The sequence below is a fragment of the Aulonocara stuartgranti genome, assembly GCF_965226115.1.
Source record: "Aulonocara stuartgranti genome assembly, chromosome: 7".
Classification (NCBI taxonomy): Eukaryota; Metazoa; Chordata; class Actinopteri; order Cichliformes; family Cichlidae; genus Aulonocara; species Aulonocara stuartgranti.
In genome coordinates this window covers 39,278,327-39,299,324 of record NC_138945.1, presented here as the reverse complement: position 1 = coordinate 39,299,324, position 20,998 = coordinate 39,278,327, and the positions used below count along the sequence as shown (strand labels likewise).

Sequence of the window (20,998 nt, the reverse complement as noted above, 5' to 3'; positions counted from 1 at the left end):
CAGTTACAGTGATTAGTAATAAACAGAGCCAGTGAGATTGAGTCGAGCTTGAGTAGATTTAAGAAAGTGAGTGACCTACGTGTGTCAGTTGGTTTGTGGTGTGGTTTTGATTTTTTCGGTGAGTTAGAATTTTTTGGTTTTAAAGCCAAGTTAAGAATATTCATAGTTTAATTTCCAAAACTTGCATGTGATCTTCAGTCTGTAGCAGATCTACTGACTATCACCTAGCAGCTGGAGCACTCTCAAATGGAGCTCAGTCCACTACTGCCACCTGTGGCCAGGTGCCATATCTCACGACCAGATTAACTTGAGACACACATCTGTACCTGGTTCTATCACCACATTGAGTAGAGGCTGAGTGGCTGCACTTGCATCTGGCATGTGAGTGAAGTTGGCCCCCCACCTTCGTCAAATCTAACAAAAGTGGTATCAAACGTTTGTGCTACGTTTGTGCTGCAAAATTTTTCGTTTGGGGGCCAACTTCACTCACATAAATCATGTGCATTCAAATCTACCCACAAGCATGTTGAAAGATGCAATGCCAGCAATGTGGATTGTCAAGAATTAAACCAATCATTAAGCAAAGACAACAGCGATCATTTCTTCTGTTTATTTAGCATGCATAACATTTGTAGTAGCCTTCTGTACAGTCCACGCTCACTGTGTGGTATCACTTTCCGTAGCTGTTGCATTCAATCTGAAAGAAAAATTAGATTGTCAGAGTCATTCGTCTAAAGTCAGGCTGTTGAGTGAAGGAACTAAACATATCTGAATGTGCAGGTACTGCAGATTTCTGTGCAAAAGTCTTATCTGTGGATTGCTCGATGTTTTCATGTGTCCTTTAGGTGCTCCGTGTGTTTAAAGTGCAAAGGCATGCAGGTCACCTGAACTATAAGTTTTCTGTTGGTGCATCAAAGTGACATTTTACCCAGTGATGTTGAAGTAAACCATTTAAGGTGCTTCAGTCTTAGGTATTGATTTGGTTATCTTACCCACTGATCTGTTTCTGCACCCGAGCTTCTCTCACCACAGGCATGACAACTTTTTGTGGACCCCTGCCAAACTGATGTCATTAAACATTAGTCCATAATTAATGCAGCATTTTTTCGCCCCACCATTGTCAAATAGGCACAAACATTACACCGTCATTCCCTTCCAATAAGGTGATTTGGAAAAAGTTTACATACCTCACTTTCCAACTCTTTCCCAGGGGCCAAGTCAACATTCTCAGAAAATAACTTCACCATCTCCTTAGTCATCATCTTCTGGGTCACAGCAAGACTGCACCGGCGATTTCCCCTAACAGGAAGGTGGTGACACTGGTGGTGCTGATGGCCCCTCACAAGGAGCAAACAGTTCCTTCAGTTTTGCTTGGACCCTCTCTTTAGGCTGGAAGTAGTGTGTCAATTGGTCTGTGTTAATCTTGAGAGTCCTCTTTCCCTTCTCTGACACCAAGTTTTGCCCTCCGGCTTCATAATTTTAAAGGGTCCCACCATATCCAAATCCAGTTTGCCACCTTTCCTCTCTTCTTGCCTTATATTTTTCTGCAAAACAAGGTCTCCCACCTGAAAACTATCCTCCTCTCCCCTTTTTGTTTCTCTCCTGTGGATATTTTCTTGGCTGCTTTTGGCATTTTTGGTCACTTCAGCATACACCACCTCCTGAGATTTTAGGCCCTCACAAACTTCACTGAAATGATCATACAGACGCTTTCTTCTGTAATCTGCCAAAATAGAAGGACACCGAGTAACTGAAACTGGATTAAAACATTTTCCCTCAAGTGCATTATAGCATTTTACCTGCATTCCTTTGGGATCTCCAATGGATACCTTGCCTCCCTGCCGAACATGAGGAAAAGGGGGCTTTATTTTGTAGTCACCTGCTTTCTTGTTCTGAGCCCGAACATAGTCAACTGCAGAAATTTGTCCCAGCTCTTTGAGTGGTCAGTCACCAGTTTATTGAGGGATCTGAAATTTGGTAGCATGAAAAAGAAAAATATACTCAATATGCAGTTTTGTGACGTAGTTACAACATTAAATATAAAGGGCAGTACTTAACCTCTGGCTTGTGCCATTTAATTTTTCCACAAGGCCATTTGTTTGGGGATGACATGCTGAGCAGAGGCTTCTTTTGATGCCCAGAGTTTCACACAGGTCATAGATGACCTTGAAAAGTTGATCACATTAGTCATCACAGCTGAAATTACGTATTTGCTTTATTTATTAATGTTGTACCTTGTGGGAAAACTCTGAGCCCTGGTCTGTTAGCAGTCTTTTAGGTGCACCTAATTTGTAAAAGAGATCAAGAATACACCGGTGCCCTCATCTGCTGTTTTACTTTTTAGTGGGTAGGACTCTGTCCATTTGGTGAAATAATCAATCATGACACAAATGTATTGATTACCGCCATTTGTTAAGGTTAGTTTACCAACAAGATCCATTCCAGTGAGCTCAAAGGGCTCTGTGAATTATGAGGAAAAAAGACAAGTGTGTTATATTATGTTTGAAGTATTTGAATAGTATCAACTATTCTGTCTGCATTACTGTAACAACTATTGGAATGTATAATTTTTTCCCTTCCCATATGGAAAAGAAATAGAAAAAACTTGCATCAGATGTGGCCTACTTCATATAGTGAATCATATAAGGCTTACATGATTTACTCATGAAAGTGGCCACTTTCATATATTGTTTTAGGAAGTATCCAAAACATACAAGTTTCATTTATATAATTTTTCTAGGGATCTTATATCTTTTTTCACTCTTGTATGCTTTTCATACAAGTTTCACAAAAGACAGATACAAACTTTATAAGATTTATATACATCCTTTCCATATGGGATGATATTGCCCTGGTTATATTGGCATTGTGGACACTGAGCAACCTAGTGACAAATAGAGTAACATTAAATTCTTAAAAACAGTCTAAATTTCTCCTTGCTTTTCATAATAATCAGCACAATGACTTATAGCTGTAGATAATATGTGTTTGTCAAAACCAACAGAGTACAAACAAAGAAAAGCACAGTAAAACACACACCTTTGTTCATGCTCATCTTGAAGAACTGTACTCACACATTTTTGAATGTCCCCTTCCATGCCAGGGAAGTAATAGTGTGCCATGATAGTCTGAGTCTTCTTCCATCCACAGTGTCCACCAAAGTGGCTGTAATGAAATATCCTTAAGCATTTCATTTGCCTCTTTGGCAGAGCAGACCACTTTCACCAAGTGCTCAGTTTTAGTTTTCTTTCCATCAAGATTAAACGTGTAAAAGCGGGAAAAAAACAAAACAAATGAACACATGAAAGCAGAATAGTACACTCTGATAGTTTACATGAAATAATCAATTGTACTCATCATTTTTCCTGAAGGTCTCAACTCTTTTCTTAATTGTACATCTTTCTCTGCTTCTTGACCCTTCAGCAGTTGTGGAGTTTGAACTCCAGAAGCTCCCTCACAAGTTTGGGCTCCATTCCCCCCACCTACGCCTGTCCATGTATCTATTACACCTGATAACTTACCCACTCCACTGTACCACAAACACACAGAGTCAGAAAGAAAAGAAAGCAAACCAACTGAAACACCCCAGTCACTCACTTTCTTAAATCCACTCACTTTCACAAGCGCTTCTCAATCACCACCCTGGCTATAATTGCTTTCTAACCACTGTAAATTCACTGTAACTACTTTCTCCTCATAAACCCCCAAAGGTTTGTTTTACTCACCAAGCTTATATAGACTGTGTATAACAACCAATTCTCTCCAGCTGTGCTTATCAATTACCTATACTGGCTACTGGTGTTCCTAGCAAACACTACACGATTCTCCAAGGTGAGTTACACAGATGGAATATACAAAGTCCCTACCCTGTTATTTCAGTTAAAATGTGCAGAGAAAAGACTTACCTGGATGATTGAGTATGCATCAAGACATTCTTTTATTAATATTTATTAATATTAATATTTTATTATTATATTATATTATTATAATATTTTTATTTTTAATGTAAATGAGAGCGGCACAAACAGGGGGGGAGTTGACCTCTGATGACATCTAGAAATTTGTATTAATATCTTTAAAATGAATGCAGCACAAACGAAATTTTTTGCAGCACAAACATTTGATACCATTTTTATTTGATTGAAGAAGATTGGGGGGGGGCAACTTCACTCACATGTTAATCTGGTTGTATGTTCCCTCTAATTTTTCATGTGTCCCTGAGCGGTCCCTTGGACCTCTGTGAGCAGACGCAGACAGACAGCAGACGTGTGCACTGTGGTCACGCCAGCGTCGAATCCATCCAAGTTACATGGTTTATTAAAATAATCAAATTACAGCATTTACATTTAATTAACTGCTTTAGCCCACTTACAATGGAAATTTGAAAAAATCTTGTTCATGACCTGTGTAGGATGTTAACACTATTGGAAGTAAAAATAACTTGAACTCCAATTTTGAAAGCACAACTTTCTTTCTTTCTTTTTTTTCTTTCTTTCTTTTTTTTATAAAGCTCTGACTTGTATTACGAGTCTGTGGTCTGGGAGAGAGTCCTGTAACTCTGTCTGTAAAATACAGTATATAATGACCAGTGCTGGGCAATTAATTATATAGTTACTTCTTCAAAAAAGTTACTGAGTTTTGTAAACAAGAAAGTTTTTTTGCAGCTGTTTACCTAAAAATGCAGCCAAGGCGTTTTTTAAATAAACATTTCAAACTATTTACAGAACAATCAGCTGTTCTGCATCAAATTTGATGCCACAGAAATTATTTGTGACACTCCAAAAAATCATTTCTGTCCACTATGAGATAAAGGAGAACAACAGCCTGATACCTGCAGGCCTGGCAACAGGAGATGTATCACTCCTGTAACACCTGTAACATTCAGCAGTCGCCTCATTGTTCTGACACACACAACAAAACTATTGACTACACTACACACTAACTACACAACAAAACACACTAACTACGCAAGATTAGCGCTAAACGTCGCAAATCTCTCACATCTCAAAACACCGCCGTCACTCGTAAAACTTCCCCCTCCCTAAACAACTAAATGCTATGTTGCCATATCATTTTTTTGATTGGTCGACATGGTACATTTTTCGGTCAATAGGAAAGGGTGGTTTTGGTTTTCTTTTTGCTCACAGGCTTTCGAGCGTTTTCCTTATAAAACGCCGTTTCTTCCCGCAGTAAATATAAACAACGACAGTATTCAGGAAGAAAACCAAACATTACATATAATTTTATCATAACTCTGGTTTTACGTGGCCTATCAACACAATTTAAAAACTGGTATAAAGTCCACACTTTTTCCGTCACAAAAAGCCAGTGTATATAATGATGTGAAATATGTGATCGCTAGCGACTCAGCTATGTTAGCATAATATAAACAGCTGGAGGATGAACACTAACTTTTATCCACTCCATGGCTACTCTTCGCCTGTCTGTTAGTCTCCCTTCGGTGGTAACTAGGTTCTGCATTAAATCTTTGCTTTTTCCATGTGAGATTTTGGATTCCGTTTGATTTTTGTTTGTGCAATTAGTGATCAGCACAAATGATGATACCGCCTATGGGAAGCATGTATAATATAAATTGAAGGAAGAAGAATGCCTTGGTGTTATTCAAAAAAAACAAAACAGAACATAACAGCTGTCTTGAACTAACGTTAGTGTAGAGACGTCCCTAATAGAGCTAATAGATGAGGGGCTGCTGGAGGTCACACATTAGCTGGACCAACCTGGAGAGTCACCAAAGCCAAGGAGGTCATACACAATGAACATAATCAACTTTTTGGGATAATTGAAAGTGGTTTTAAAATGGGAGCTGTTTCAGAGGCAGTCAGCAGCAGAATGATAAGCAGAATGAGTCCAGGTCCTGCTGGGATTCAGAAAAACCTCCGGATCTGAGTCCTGATGCAAGATCCAGACCCTGTGGAGGTCTTTCTGTTTGAGTGCAGCAGGGCCGGGTTTCTCTCTCCTCCCGCCTCCTGATGGTGTCTCTCTCCCAGCCTGCAGGGCGGGTGAAGGTCAGTCGGGGGTGGGAGGGTTGTTGAGTCGGCTTTTGTTCTGCTGCCTTCAGCCGTCCAATCAGCAGCGTGTGAGTACAACCGATTTGTGTATATTACCCACAATGCCTCCGTGTGTCTCACAGGCTCAAAGTGAAAGCAGAGAATGAGGAACAGACTCAGACTGCCGCTCTCTGAGCCTCTGTGTCTTCTTACAGATGTATAACCGACCCAGCAGCACCGAGACATGTTTCTGCTGCAGTTTCCCATCAGTTTAAACGCAGTTTAAGCCTCTTCCCACTGTAACCGTGACTCAGACAGCTTCCGTGACGGAGGGCTTTAAATAGCTCCCGGGTCCTTGGAGCTGTCGTGTTACTTCGGTAGCACATATACTAAAATTGGAACGATACAGAGAAGATTAGCATGGCCCCTGCGCAAGGATGACACGCAAATTCGTGAAGCGTTCCTCATTTTCCCTTTTAAAAACACGCACAAAATCTGTGTTTAATCATTCTTTAGCTGACTGACTGTAAAGTTAAATCAAGAAGGAAGTGCCTCTGACTCCGCCCCCTGGTGGTAGAGAGTCTAATTAGTGTGTGTTATCTGGCTTCATGGATCGATAAAGTTGGGTGTTATCTGCAGATCAGTGAAAATGTATTCTGTACCTTCTAATGATACTGCGTAAGGGAAGTTTGTGTAAGGCAAAAATTAAAAACATCACAGGAGGCGCCGCTGGAGGTCACACATTAGCTGGACCAACCTGGAGAGTCAGCACTTGCTCCTTTTGTTGGACTTTTTAAGCTCATAATGGATGTCATATTGACGAATGGAGGCCATTCTGAGAGTTCACGTGTTTGTCCTGCTACAGCCCTTAATGTGAGATTTTTCACATTAAGGGCTGTAGCAGGACAAACACGTGTTGGCGTTGGAGTCAGACACAATATTAAAATATGTCATTCTTTATGTTAAATTAGATACAAGTATATACATTCATTCTTCTGTATTTACTGTCATTAAAACACACAGTTGACCTGAGTTGTACTTCAACTTGGGCAGGACTTTCATTTTGAAGGAAATCCCCTCCATCACCACCACCACCCTACCTGTGGATGGACAGAGATCATGACCAGAGATACTGTGAGTGTTACCCAAACAGAGAAAATCTGATTTTCATACATTTAAAGATTTTCAAGACTCGCTGAATCCAAATATACGCAGAGATGAAGTTTGTTTCCTCTGCTGTCTGAGTCAAAATGAATGACATGAGTGTTGAGATGAATTCCTCAGCAGGCTGCAGTGGCCCTGAGGAGTAAAACTGGGGGGTGTTTTTCCACAACCATCTATGGATTACCTTATATTTTAATTACCTTTCAAAGTAAATTCCACAGAAGAAAATAAAGATAAAAAAAAGAGAAGTGGCTCCTGTGTGCGCCAGACTCCATTCAATATTTATATAAATTACTGTGTCCTTGGTTTCCAACCAAGAAAGTGAGTTTTATAGCAACTCCAAAGTTGTGCTTGAATTATGCAGGGAGGTTTAATAAATTCAACAATGGATGTTGGTTACAGAGAATTTCTCCTCAGCAGAGCTGTGCAGCCCTCATGTAGCATCCCAACCGAAAAACTCAAATAAAAAAACAAAAACATGAAGGTCAAGTATTCCCCACAGTGTGAGCCGATTTTCTCAGCAGGATGTGTACCTCTGCTTAGAATAATGTTCGAAGCCGTATTTCACAAATGTACAAGTTTGTCTTTTGTGAATTAAGCATGTTAATCTGCAATAATAAAGGTGTTTTTTCTGACCTACATTTCAAACTTAAAACCATCATTTTAACCGTTCAGTTCTCCAAACTTTAGTGAAGCTGGGCTAAAGCCGTTCACCATCACCTGTCCTCCTTAAGATGGGAGATTGTGGGAAGAAACCCGTTATAAGCCTGAAAGTCTGATCAATATTTTATTCTGGATTTGTAGGTTGACCCGACTGGTTTACTCCGTGGTGTCATGAGTCATCTTTGTGACCTTGTTAATGATTTGATCAAAGTAATTTATACTTTTAATGGACATCTGTGATGTGGCTGATTTCCTCCTTTCGCACTCCCACTATGCAGCTTGCAGTCAGACAGCGATGCCCTGAGATTGCTAAATATTACAATTTTTATACGGAGTCTGGTGAGGTCTGTCGTCTTAAATCAGAGACTCTTATATCTCAGTGTCGCCCTTGTGTGGCAGGTTGGTGGAGCTGCAGGTTTTGTTTTTATCATTTAAACAAAAGCAGACTTCCTCCTTCAGTTTAACGCAGGAAAATAAAGACAGCAAAGCAGATTTTAGTCCACACATACACTTAATGTTCAGAGGCAGCATTCAGTATAACAATAATTAAGAGAGGTTTTAAAATAGAGGCCAGATCAGGAGCTGTTTCAGAGGCAGTCAGCAGCAGAATGAGTCCAGGTCCTGCTGGGATTCAGAAAAATCTCCATATCTGAGTCCTGATGCAAGATCCAGACCCTGTGGAGGTCTTTCTGTTTGAGTGCAGCAGGGCCGGGTTTCTCTCTCCTCCCCCCTCCTGATGGTGTCTCTCTCCCAGCCTGCAGGGCGGGTGAAGGTCAGTCGGGGGTGGGAGGAGGGTTGTTGAGTCGGCTTTTGTTCTGCTGCCTTCAGCCGTCCAATCAGCAGCGTGTGAGTACAACTGATCTGTGTATATTACCCACAATGCCTCCGTGTGTCTCACAGGCTCAAAGTGAAAGCAGAGAATGAGGAACAGACTCAGACTGCCGCTCTCTGAGCCTCTGTGTCTTCTTACAGATGTATAACCGACCCAGCAGCACCCAGACGTGTTTCTGCTGCAGTTTCCCATCAGTTTAAACGCAGTTTAAGCCTCTTCCCACTGTAACCGTGACTCAGACAGCTTCCGTGACGGAGGGCTTTAAATAGCTCCCGGGTCCTTGGAGCTGTCGTGTTACTTCGGTAGCACATATACTAAAATTGGAACGATACAGAGAAGATTAGCATGGCCCCTGCGCAAGGATGACACGCAAATTCGTGAAGCGTTCCTCATTTTCCCTTTTAAAAACACGCACAAAATCTGTGTTTAATCATTCTTTAGCTGACTGACTGTAGCTCCTGTGCGCGCCAGACTTCGTTCAATATTTAGCTAAATTACTGTGTCTTTGGTTTGTAATCAATAAAGCGAGTTTTATATCAACCCCAACGTTGTACATGAATTATGCAGGGGGGGGGGGGGGGGTTAATAAATTCGGCGATGGTTGTTGGTGACAGAGAGTTTCTGCTCTGCAGAGCTTTGCAGCCCTCATGTAGCATCCCAGCCAAATGTCTGAAATAAAAAACATGAAGTTCAAATATTTCCCACAGTGTGAGCCGATTTCCTCAGGAGGTTGTGGAGCTAGAATAATATTTGAAGCCGTATTTTGCAAATGTACGAGTTTGTCTTTTGTGAATTAATACAGAGCATGTTCATTTGCTGTAATAAATGTGTTTTTTCTGACCTACATTTCAAAATTAAAAGCACAATTTTTAACTGCCCAGTTCTTCAAATGTTAGTGAAGCTGGGCTAAAGTCTTTCACAGTCACCGGTCCTCCTTCAGGCGGGGATTGTGGGAAGAAAACCGACGTCTACTGAGCTTGGAAAGAAAAGAGTCTGGACTTCTTTAAGTTGCTTGAAGACGTTTCACCTCTCATCCGAGAAGCTTCTTCAGTTCTAGGGTCACATGGTGGAGAGTCCAGAAGAAAACCGACATAAACCTGAAAATCTCACAAATATTCTACGCCGGTTTGTAACCTGGTCCAACTAGTTTAGTGCAGGCTGTCATGAGTCATCTTTGTGACGTTGTTAATGCTTTGATCAGAAGTAACTGATAATTTTAATGAGATTGGTGATGCGGCTGATTTCCTCCTCTTGCAGTCACACTCCTCAGCTTCGCGTCCACACAGCGACGCCCTGAGGCAGCCACTGGAACTGCGGCTGGTGTTTTAAGAGATAAGAGATAAGAGATAACGCTTTATTGTCGTTGCAGTCATACCTAGTGCAATAGTACAACGAAATTGCAAAACTGTCCCACGTTGGCAATACGTACAACACAACACAAACAAGAGAACACAACACAGTAACTTAATAAATAAAAAGAATGAGTGTATATTTTTATTGCACATTATTAGTATTATTTTTATTGTCCATAAAGGCAGATATTCAGGTCAGCTTGGACCTGATTGGCTGCTGTCAGCTGTTAGCATTGATTAGGGCTATTGCGCTGTTGTACAAGCTGTCCTGGAGTCTGTTTGTCCGCGACCTCCGCAGCCTGAAGGAGCTGATCCGCGTTTTTGCCCACAATAAGCTGAGATTCTGAAATATACTATGTGCCGAATTTCCCACCAAGTGGTAATGAGTAATGTTCTGCCTTCAGCCGTCCAATCAGCAGCGTGTGAGTACAACCGATCTGTGTATATTACCCACAATGCCTCCGTGTGTCTCACGGGCTCAAAGTGAAAGCAGAGAATGAGGAACAGACTCAGACTGGCGCTCTCTGAGCCCCTGTGTCTTCTTACAGATGTATAACCGACCCAGCAGCACCGAGACGTGTTTCTGCTGCAGTTTCCCATCAGTTTAAACGCAGTTTAAGCCTCTTCCCACTGTAACCGTGACTCAGACAGCTTCCGTGACGGAGGGCTTTAAATAGCTCCCGGGTCCTCGGAGCTGTCGTGTTACTTCGGTAGCACATATACTAAAATTGGAACGATACAGAGAAGATTAGCATGGCCCCTGCGCAAGGATGACACGCAAATTCGTGAAGCGTTCCTCATTTTCTCTTTTAAAACACGCACAAAATCTGTGTTTAATCATTCTTTAGCTGACTGACTGTAAAGTTAAATCATGCAGGAAGTGCCTCTGACTCCGCCCCCTGGTGGTACACAAGCAGGCGATGGCAGCGGTGCCGAAACATTTAAATTTTAAGATTTAGGATTTTTGTCCACATGCTAAGTTCTGCTTCTCCTGCACGACTTTTACTGAGATCACAGCAGGATTGTAACATGAGATCAGTGTGAAGTTTAAAGCCGCACATTATGCTGTAAACGTTCCTGATCAGAGGCTGGTTCGGTGCTCAGAAACGTGTTTAACAGCAGTTAAGTAATATTTTTATATTATTAAAATATTTATAAAATTAATGAGTGCGTGTTAAAAGAGAGAGAGGGGACACTTAAACGCTCTGAATTGAAATGTAAACTTTGATCAGAGTTAATGAAGTTTTTATATCCTGTTGGTCTCTGAAGATAGGGTTAGTGTGGATAATGCTTCAGTCCTGTGCCAGGACCAGAAGTACACAAATACTTAGATACTCAGAAGTACAGAACAGCCTCAGGGAGAAGCTGAAGTACTGATTTATCTTTAAAGAAATGGAGAAGTTGAGGCTCTGAAATATGCTTAAAGGTTAAAACGGCAGCAGATTTCTGTAACATTTGTTATGTTTAGTTCTTTATAGACTCGTTCACGCTCGGCCTGACTCTCCTCAGACGACTGAGCTAACCTGTAGTAAGCAGTGATAAAGTGTGTCTGTAGAAAATGTCCTTCTCATTCTGCAGTGTTTCCTCCTGACATGGAGGCCACGGACCGACTCCTCAGTGTGACTTAATATCTGAAATGTGTGGTGGAGTGTAAAGACCTTCATCACTGACACTGATGTTTCTAATTGAACTCCATCATATGACTGTGAATATCTCAAAAATTGGTCTGAGCTGAAATCACACAGAAGTGAACTCTGTTATCAAATCAGGTGTAATTGTAATTCAATCATGTTTGCACTGTTTGACCTGTTGAGCTTGTCTTGTTGTTTACATGCATGTCTAAATATTTCTTCTACCTTGTATATTTTATATTTTCTTCTGTTTTTGCATTATTGTTATTATTGTTCTTCGGTATGCTGCATCTATTGATTTATTCCTTCTCTTTCTACTTTGCTGCTATAACAAAGTGAATTTCTGGGACTAATAAATTCTTTCTTATCACTGTGGTGGAAATAACTGTAAACAAAGATGGCAAATAGTTCTTTCTTTTTTAAAAAGGAGTCTGGAGACATGTCACTGTGCTGGTGATATCCATGTCGATGATTTGATTTGATGAAGCCTTTATTTGTGACTTGCAGTTGCCTGCAGCAAAATTGGACCTCTTGCAACCATACATACATTACACAAACTTCACATTGGGGAGACAGGTCAGAACAGGTAGCGTAAAGAACAACAATGAAATGTACAACACAAAAGGGCAGTGGAGGAGAAAAAAGAGAACTCTGCTCAGACTGAGCTCCTGATAGGGGATCAGTATGAGAACAGAAAACAAAAACTCCTCAGCACAAAAATCTTCACACCATAACACCATGGAAACACGTGACAAGCAACAGGGATGGGTGAGTAGGGTCAGAGTAAGCCAATGCAGACGGCAGCATCAGGTCATCTCTGCGCGTTGCAGCTGACCCACCGTCTGCATCGGAAGGGGGGAAGAATTGGAGGTGATGACGGTGGGTCGGTCCCCTCGTCCAGAACGTCAGCTGACATCTTTGAGCTTGATGCCTGCTGCTGCTGCAGCTACTCCACCCCGATCAGTTTTGTGTAACTCATCACACGTAGTTCTCAAAGTATGAACGTCATTTATACTGTGAGAACAGAGCAGCTTAAAGGTGAAACCTGTGTACACAGCAGGCTTGATCAAACCCACGTGAAGACTAAACACCTTTGGCTCACCTCATCTGGTCTGGCAGTGGAAACCAGGGCTCAGGTTGGACGAGGTCAGGAACTGCTCGGTTATGGTGGAGGAGCCACCAAAGATGGAAGGGGAGCCTTGTGAGGAGTAGCAGCAGGAGATGGCACCTCCGCAAGCTGATCCAGGCCCTGTGAGACCTCCAGCAGCTCCTCCTGTGACTCCTGGTAGGAGCTGGATGTGGTTGTAGTGAGAGGCTGAATGAAAGAGAAGTAAATGTTTTAGTTCATGAAGCGTTTGATGTTTAAATTGAAGAGAGTGGAAGCTGATCAGACTGCAGAAAGAAACCATTTCTTGTTGGTTGGTGTAGCTGGTGTAACAAACCCTCTGAGGCATCCACCTCCTCTGGGCTCCGCAGCCTGCCCGACGTGGACCAATGACCTGGACTTCTTTGGAGGCTTCTAGGATGAGGGTCCCAGTGGGGGCTCTACCAGATGTTAAATGCTCCTTCTAAAATTAGGCATGAGTATGAGATAGTAAATGCAGTGATTAAAGAAAAATCTAACTCAATATGTTTGGTTTTAAAGCACTTTGGATGTGAAACAGAGAGAATTTGACACAGTTTTTAGTAATCTGCTCACTCTTTCATCAAAGCCTTCACTTGTAGAATCAGGTGTTTTATACAGTTTGATGTATGCAGCGAGCACAGATGTTATGATGATGAGCTGGATCATCCTCTCACAGTGGAATAAGTCACCGGATGTACAGCGTGAACGGTGCTCGGTTAACACAACACTGACCAACACTGTGTGCCGACTTTAAATCCTCCACCCGTGTGTTAGATAAACATTGAAATCACTGATTCACACAGTCACAGAAAGAAAATCACAGAGAGCCTCGTGTGAGTCTGAAATAATATAATTTAACTGTTTTTCACCATTATTTCATGAAAATAAAGCAAAGAAAGACTGAATAAATCGGTACTCACAAGATCCTCTGGAGCTCTGCCGATGGGAGGGTCAATGAAGAAACTGGAACAAATCCTCGAACTGTGTTGCTAACAGGGATGTTGAAGAGTGCCCTCTAGTGGATAAACTCTGACAATGATACTCACAGCACAGATGAATGGTGTTTCTCTCGTCTCTTCTTTACTTATTTAGATTTACAAACCATTTTAAATGCTGATGCTGATAAATCAGGTTGTTCAGGCTATACCACGTATTAGTATTGTTTTAAGGACCTTAATCACAGCCTGTAACCAATGTACATTTACTGGAAATATCATTTATACATGTTTTCCTCATACTGGTGCTGAGCGTGCAGCATCCACAGCATGAAACAATTCACACCTGGATTCACTTTCTCATTGGCTCTGCCTCTTCGCTACTTGTCCTGAATCTTTTAATACTTTTATTTGCACATGTGACCAGTCAGCATGACTGATATACACTTTATTGGTTATTGGGTCAGCAGTTATTTCAGACTCATCACTTTGTGGATGGTGTGACTTTAAAACAAGAATAATGTAGTTTATTGTTTTAAATATGAAGCATGGCTTTGTATTTCTGTCTGTTTTCCAATGAAAATTAACACTAAAGTGACTTTATTTCTATTTATTTCATAAAAGAAGACTTTAAAATCTTCTTTTATGTGTTAATGAGTGTAAACTGGGTGCAGTCACCTCCACTCTACTGTAAAAAGCAAAGATAAAGTCACTGAATCTGTTTCCTGTCATGTGCCTCTGACAGACAGCCACAGCTGCCCCGGACCAAAATACCACTGGGGGAACCGACCCAAACAAGGGGTACCCACATGCACCACCTCATACCTCCGTCACCTCCCTCCCTCTCTTACCGCTCTGCTGAGGTGGTTCAACCCCTTCAGGGTTATTTTTGGCCTCTGCAGGGGTCGGCCTAAGAGGAGAGAGAGAGGGCACCCGAATGTTAGTGAGAGTCCTGCACTCCCTCAGCCTGTCCCGCCCTCGGCTGCTTTCTCCTTCCTCACTGTCTCCTCTGTGTTTTGTTTGCCCGGCACAATGACTGTAGGGAACATGGAGCGAGCCGAGCTGTTTGATGCCGGGAGCAAAGGTCGAGGCTTGAGGGCCGCCAAAGAGCTCAACACGGGGGAAGTGATCTTCTCCGAGCCCAGCTTTGCAGCTGTGGTCTTCGACAGGTACGGGTCTCCTGGTCGTTCTGGGTTTTGCATGAACATGTCTCAGGTGTACTCAGACTGTGGGCGTTGGTCACCATCTCAGGGTCGTGACCTTCCTTCTAGACCTCTGAATTCTATGACATCAGCAACACGAAGGCCATCGAGGTGTCATGTGAACTTGAGCGTGACATTCTGGATCCAATGTGAGGAGGCTCCAGCAGAAAGGATTATGGCACCTTTACAAGGTTTAACGTTCAGGTTATATTAATATAAGATCAGATTTGAGAGTGTAACGGCTTTTAGCATCATATATGGAACATAAAAAAGCACATTGTGGTTGGTTTCAGGTATGCAGTGATCTGCAGGTTGATTCTCACTGTTTAGTTTGGCCTCTGGAGACAGAAAACAGACCTGTCCCCGAAAATCTGAGAGGGATGGATGTTTGACAACGCAGCAAAAGTCAAACTGGGACACACAGGAGGCCATTGCGACGTCATTAGGAACTGGATTGATGTGGTCTGCTTTGCTGGTTTCAGTGGTTTGAATAAGCTGCAGCCATCTGAGTTTAAAGTCGTTCAAGCTTGGTTTTGTTTTTTTGGCGCCAAAGTTGACAGTTGACCTTTTGACATAGAAAATGACTCTTGTGTCCAAATGTAGGTAAAAGAGAAAAGATTTATCCAGCAAATTATTGGAAAACAAACATCCAGAGAACCAGTTTGTTTTTTCTGTTCCTCTACGAGGACATGGAATCTTTGATCTTTATTGAAACTATGAGATATTATGATGAGGGCCTGCAACTGTAATTTCATACAAGAAGGTAAAAATTTTATGCCTTCGTTAAATGAACTAAAGTTATTGGATCTCAGGATCAGGCGGGAGCTGATTCCTGATTTTTTTTGAGCGTTCTACATGTTTGCTTTGGTTAGTAATGATTTGCTGATGGCTAAAATCAGCTGGTATTAAAGGGAACACTGGTTTGTTGATGTGCTAGAATACCAGACACAGATCTGGTAGCAGTGTTAGTGTTACAGCCTTATAAGAGCTCGTATCTGCAAGACGGCAGCTCACCGAAGCAGGCATGTACTGAGGGTTTCTGCACAGTGTAAGGCGGGAGCTGTCCAAAACTACAAAGAGACTGAGGACGCTGTAAGTGGTGAGAGGCATTAACAACGCTGCTTGGCGTTGTTTTGGACCGGCACAGAGGGCTAAACAAACAGTTTACACACAGACCTGCAAACTTCTGTGAGGTTTAAAGAATGATAAAGAAATGAGAATCAGGGAAACTAGAAAAACAGCTACATACTTTCATTATTCTCTGAACATAGGAGCACTCCTCATCTCTGTGATTTTACCATTAACCTGTCTGTGTTTCTCTTTCAGTTTGGCCACCCAGGTGTGCCACAGCTGCTTCCGCCATAAGGCCAATCTGCACCGCTGCGCTCAGTGCAAGTTTGCCCACTACTGCGACCGAACCTGCCAGACCGCGTGCTGGAACGAGCACAAGCAGGAGTGTGGCGCCATCAAGAAGCTCGGCAGCGCGCCCAGCGAGAATATTCGGTAAGAAAAGGTGCATGACAGAGACCTCTGGGTTTCCCACCATCGAAAAATGTGCTAACATCTGAAATGTTTTTGCTTCCTGGATAAATAAAGTTTGTAGAAGAGAAGGGAAATAAACTTTGTATGAAAAGACAGATTTTCACTCCCCTTGAACGCTTACAGACTTCACACATTCCCTGCAGTTAAGAGCTGTTTACAGGCCGCGAAGTACCAGAAAGTGTGCTTAAACTAAGATTTATTAATACCGGAAGTGATGTTAAATGTGATAATGCAAGGTTTGTCCAAATGTGCTCAATCTTGTTTTGTATTTGGTTACTACCAGCAATCCCATTTATCTGTTATCCCCAAATTACCTGTGACTCATCTAAAGCTAAGATTGGCATTGGATTTTGTTTTAGCCACGTGCTAAATAGGTAAAGTTTCTTTTGGGGTGGGGTTCAATTGGGGTGTTCCAAATTAGGTGGACCAACCCAACTAAAAAGCTTAACCAAAGTCTAAATAGGTCATTGGGGACCTGGTTAAAGCCTTTGCTGCTGTCATGATCAGAAGGTTGAACTTCCAGGTATCTGAGGCTAATAAATCAGCCAGGCTGGGGGTTTGTGTCACATGATTGTTTTAGAATTGTGTGTCTACAACAAAATCCCAGTTACACCTGGAATCATTGCACTACATCATGCGTTTCCTGCCAGGTTTATTGTTCTGGACTATGATCTGGCTGATATTCCCAGGAATCTTGGACATGGATGAATGAACCTTCAATTTCCTGTTTCTTCCTGCGACAGCTTGGCAGCTCGTGTGCTGTGGCGTATGCACAAGGACACGGGCATCGCTTCCGACAGTCAGCTGATCTCTGTTGACCAACTGCAGGAGCATGTGGCCGACCTGGCCGCCGAAGACTTTAAGCAGCTCCGGGCTGACGTGCACAAGTTCCTTCAGTACTGGTCTTACGGGACGAGGCAGCACTCTGTCGACTATATCTCACACATCTTTGGCATCGTTAGTGTTTCATCATTAATCACCAAATCCAACATCCTAGCCCTGCCCCTGCTTCTTCTTACCCTTCCTGCCATCTGTGTCTGTTCTTGCAGATCAAGTGTAATGGATTCACCCTGAGTGACCAAAGAGGGCTGCAGGCTGTGGGTGTGGGTCTTTTTCCCAACCTGTGCCTGGTCAACCATGACTGCTGGCCTAACTGCACCGTCATCCTCAACCACGGGAAGTACGTATCCGAGCTGCGGAGCCCTGCTCCATCATGAAATAAACCTCTCAGGGTCATTTCATAAAAAACACTACAATTTGAAAAAATCTTAATGAAAGCACGCAGAATTTTATCCTCCTAACACTAAGAAGTTGTTTATTATGTGTCTTTTGCGCTTGTGACGACTTAATTTACAGATATATATGGAGGCATATATTAGGGAAGTAAAGTACAGTAATAAAGCCAGAGTCTGGCAGATTTAGTGGACCACACCGATGCTTTACTTTAAACAGAGTGCAGCGTATAAACGTCTGACTCTCTCTTTTCTTTGCAGCCAGTCAGCTGTGAGCTCTGCTCTCCACTCTCAGAGGAGGTATGTTTTGCAGACGTTCACCACTCGTTCCGACATATGACTGGCTTTAGTGAGAACACACAGAGACACACGCCAGTGTTTATTCCAGCTATAACGCAGAACGCTACATACAGTTTTATTATCTTTCTGTTTCTCCTGTGAGGCTGAGGAAAAAAACACAAATATTAGACTGAGGTTAGAGTTGCAGTTCCTGTGATGTCCACTGGAGGCTCCCTCGAGAAGTGCACAAGTCCCCATAGGACTTGTGTTAAAATATACAACTTCACAGCAGAAATAAAAATGTTTACAGCCTGGTACAAAATCAGTTTTGATCTCTGTGGATAGTTTCCTCTTCATAGCATCTGTGCAGGTTTGGTTGCACTAAAGAAGTTCTTAGACGTGAACTGCTTTTCCACAAGAACTTTTGAAGTTTTCAGTTTAATAACACAGTGTCTACAGGATCCACCTAAGGCTGTTAACCACTAAGGTTGCATATAGCTAAATATCCACGTTAGTTCAAATATAGTGTATCCAAACAGTAGCCAAAACGTCACTAGTCTCAGGGCTGCATTAGGTTTTTACCTTACAATTCTATGATTATAAACAAGAGATCAACCTGCCCCATATCTCTAAAAGTACACTTGTATGCAGAGATCATAGTGAACATGGACTAATCAACTTCCAGGATTCAAGATATTCAGATAGGTAACACAGTCCAGTTTCCTCCGCTATAAAACAATTTACATGCATCGTGGTGTCCTCAGAGTTGTCCCTTAAGACGGTTGATAACCATCGTAAACCCTCACTGGGGTTTACTGAGACTCTACACATGGAACCAAATGTCTTCACCAAACTTAAAGAAGTCCAGTCACTTTCTGTTCAAGCTCCTTAGACTACCATGACCTGGATGACTGAGAAACACCATCCGGTCCTTCTCTGTCCCAGGATTGAGCTACGGGCTCTGGGGAAAATCCCTGAGGGAGAAGAGCTGACCGTGAGCTACGTGGACTTCCTGAACCTTTCGGCTGACCGCCAGAAGAAGCTAAAGGAGCGTTTCCACTTTGACTGCACCTGTGAGCACTGCAGCAAGCACATCGAGGATGACCTGATGACAGCGGGTGCAGACAGCAAAGTGCGAGGGCAAACATTAGACTGTTTTTAAAGTGTATTTTCAGTTTATTACCTCGACTTTTCTCTCATTCTCTCAGCCATCTGCGGATAAGGTAAAGGAGGTAACAGTCTTCAGTAAGGAGTCTTTGGAGAAGATTGAGAAGTCACGTGTTGAGGGAGATTACAATGAGGTACACCACGCCCCTGTCAGCTTCCTTCCACCTAACCCTCTCTTGATGACTGTTGCCATGCTTTCGTTAACTCCTTCAGTCTAGTCAGCATCTCTCCTTTCCTCTCTCAGGTGCTGAAGTTGTGTTATGAGTGTCTGCAGAAGCAGGAGAATGTCCTGGCAGATACTAACCTGTACAAGCTGCGAGTGCTCAGCATCGCCAGCGAGGTCCTGTCATACCAGCGGTCCTTCGCCAAGGCAGCAGACTACGCCCACAGGATGGTGGAGGGATACAGGTTAGTGCTGATAATAGACTCCGTATCATATCAACATAGCCGCCAGGTTTGAGAAGTGAGGCCAGTCTGGAAGCGCTTCCATGAGGCAGACCAGAACAGCACATTTAGGAGTCCCGATGTCTGCTAAACTCTCTGCAGACCTCCATAATTAAACTTTGGTAGGTCATGCATGGGAGCTAGGGTCTAAAACCATGTGTGAAATGGAAGAAGTTTGGAACCACCAGGACTCTTCATAGAGAAAGTGACTATCTGAGGTCTTGATTGGGGAGCAACGATGAACTGGTTATTCCAACAAAGCTTCCTCTGAAGAGATTAGGGATAGCCATCTCAGTAGCTCATTAATAGGGCCCTTCTGTTAGAACAGCTGGAAAGACCCAGACTATTAGACCTGATGAGGCAAAAAATTCAGTTTTGAGGTAAAAAAAAAAAAAAAAATCAGTCCCTGCCTGTAATCTTGGAGGCTGGTGTAGACTGAGGAAAAAGTAAATAATACCTCTGGTGTATACTGGGTTTGCCCCAGCACCTTATCCTGGTAGGATGTGTCCTACACTTCACTTAGATTGCATCCAGGTGGCATACTAGTCAGATACCAAAACCGCCTCAACTGCCTCTTTCAATGTGGAGGAGCACAACTCAAATGGTTGCAAACAAAGGCTACGTTCTAACGCTTTTTATCTGCTGCTTCTGAGCTTTGAAACAGTCCATCACTTCATAACAGATCTGCCTAAACATCAGCGCCTTTTAAATGAATGCATGAGACACTACTTCAACCTGGCCTGTAATCCTGCTGGAGCTCAGAGTTAATGTAAAATAAATCTATAAATAATAAATAATTGATAATATATACTCATTGCTTTAGAGTGTGTATGTAAAGCATCTAAAACGTTGATTTTGGATGACTTTCGCCCCCTTTGCTTTTGGAAACAGGAAGTTGTACCACCCCAATAACGCCCAGCTGGGTATGGCCATTATGCGGGCAGGTGTCACCCACTGGCATGCAGGGCAGATTGAGGAGGGCCACAGCCTGATCTGTCAGGCCTACCGCATCCTGATGGTCACCCATGGATCCAACCACGCCATCACCAAAGACCTGGAGGTCACAATGCACTCACATGTTTGGTCTTTAAGTGCTATAATAAATTGTAAATTCATTGATTTCACTGTTTTTGCTTTAGGGGATGCGCACACAGACCGAGCTGGAGCTGAAGATGTTCAAGCAGAACAAGGCTGCGTACCAAACCATGAGGGACGCTGCACTGAAGCACTGAACACCAGAAACCTTCACCGCTGATGCTCCTATCTTAACTGTCCGCTGACATGTACATACCGAGTCCCCTAAAGCTCTGCAAACAGCCCCTGAGCAGAGATTGATCTGATTGCAAAGCTGCAGCTAGTAATGCAATATGCTGCATGTATGTACAATAAAAGTGGAGATACATGTGCTGTAACTACAGGCA

The 20,998-nt window shown here is 42.6% G+C and overlaps 1 protein-coding gene and 1 long non-coding RNA gene across 3 annotated transcripts; one reads left to right on the top strand and one right to left on the bottom strand.

Annotated features, from left to right (window-relative positions):
- Positions 1-639: 639 nt before the first annotated feature.
- LOC309711487 lies at positions 640-1,828 on the bottom strand. Its single transcript, XR_014277985.1, has 3 exons — positions 1,188-1,828; positions 993-1,063; positions 640-697 (listed from the first exon to the last, which is right to left on the bottom strand). It is a non-coding gene; the product is annotated as an uncharacterized lncRNA (long non-coding RNA).
- Positions 1,829-7,099: 5,271 nt separating this feature from the next.
- Positions 7,100-20,989, top strand: smyd1a (SET and MYND domain containing 1a). Of its 2 annotated transcripts, none has more exons than XM_082538505.1 (11): positions 7,100-7,142; positions 14,457-14,880; positions 16,240-16,416; positions 17,199-17,412; positions 17,505-17,635; positions 17,949-17,987; positions 18,912-19,098; positions 19,175-19,267; positions 19,378-19,541; positions 20,469-20,637; positions 20,717-20,989. In XM_082538505.1, the coding sequence occupies exons 1-11, from the start codon at positions 7,115-7,117 to the stop codon at positions 20,807-20,809; spliced, it is 1,719 nt and encodes a 572-aa protein (XP_082394631.1). In that variant the 5' UTR covers positions 7,100-7,114; the 3' UTR covers positions 20,810-20,989. The 2 variants fall into 2 exon arrangements, with proteins under 2 accessions (XP_082394631.1, XP_082394630.1); XM_082538504.1 differs by lacking the exon at positions 7,100-7,142 and adding an exon at positions 12,857-12,935.
- Positions 20,990-20,998: the final 9 nt, after the last annotated feature.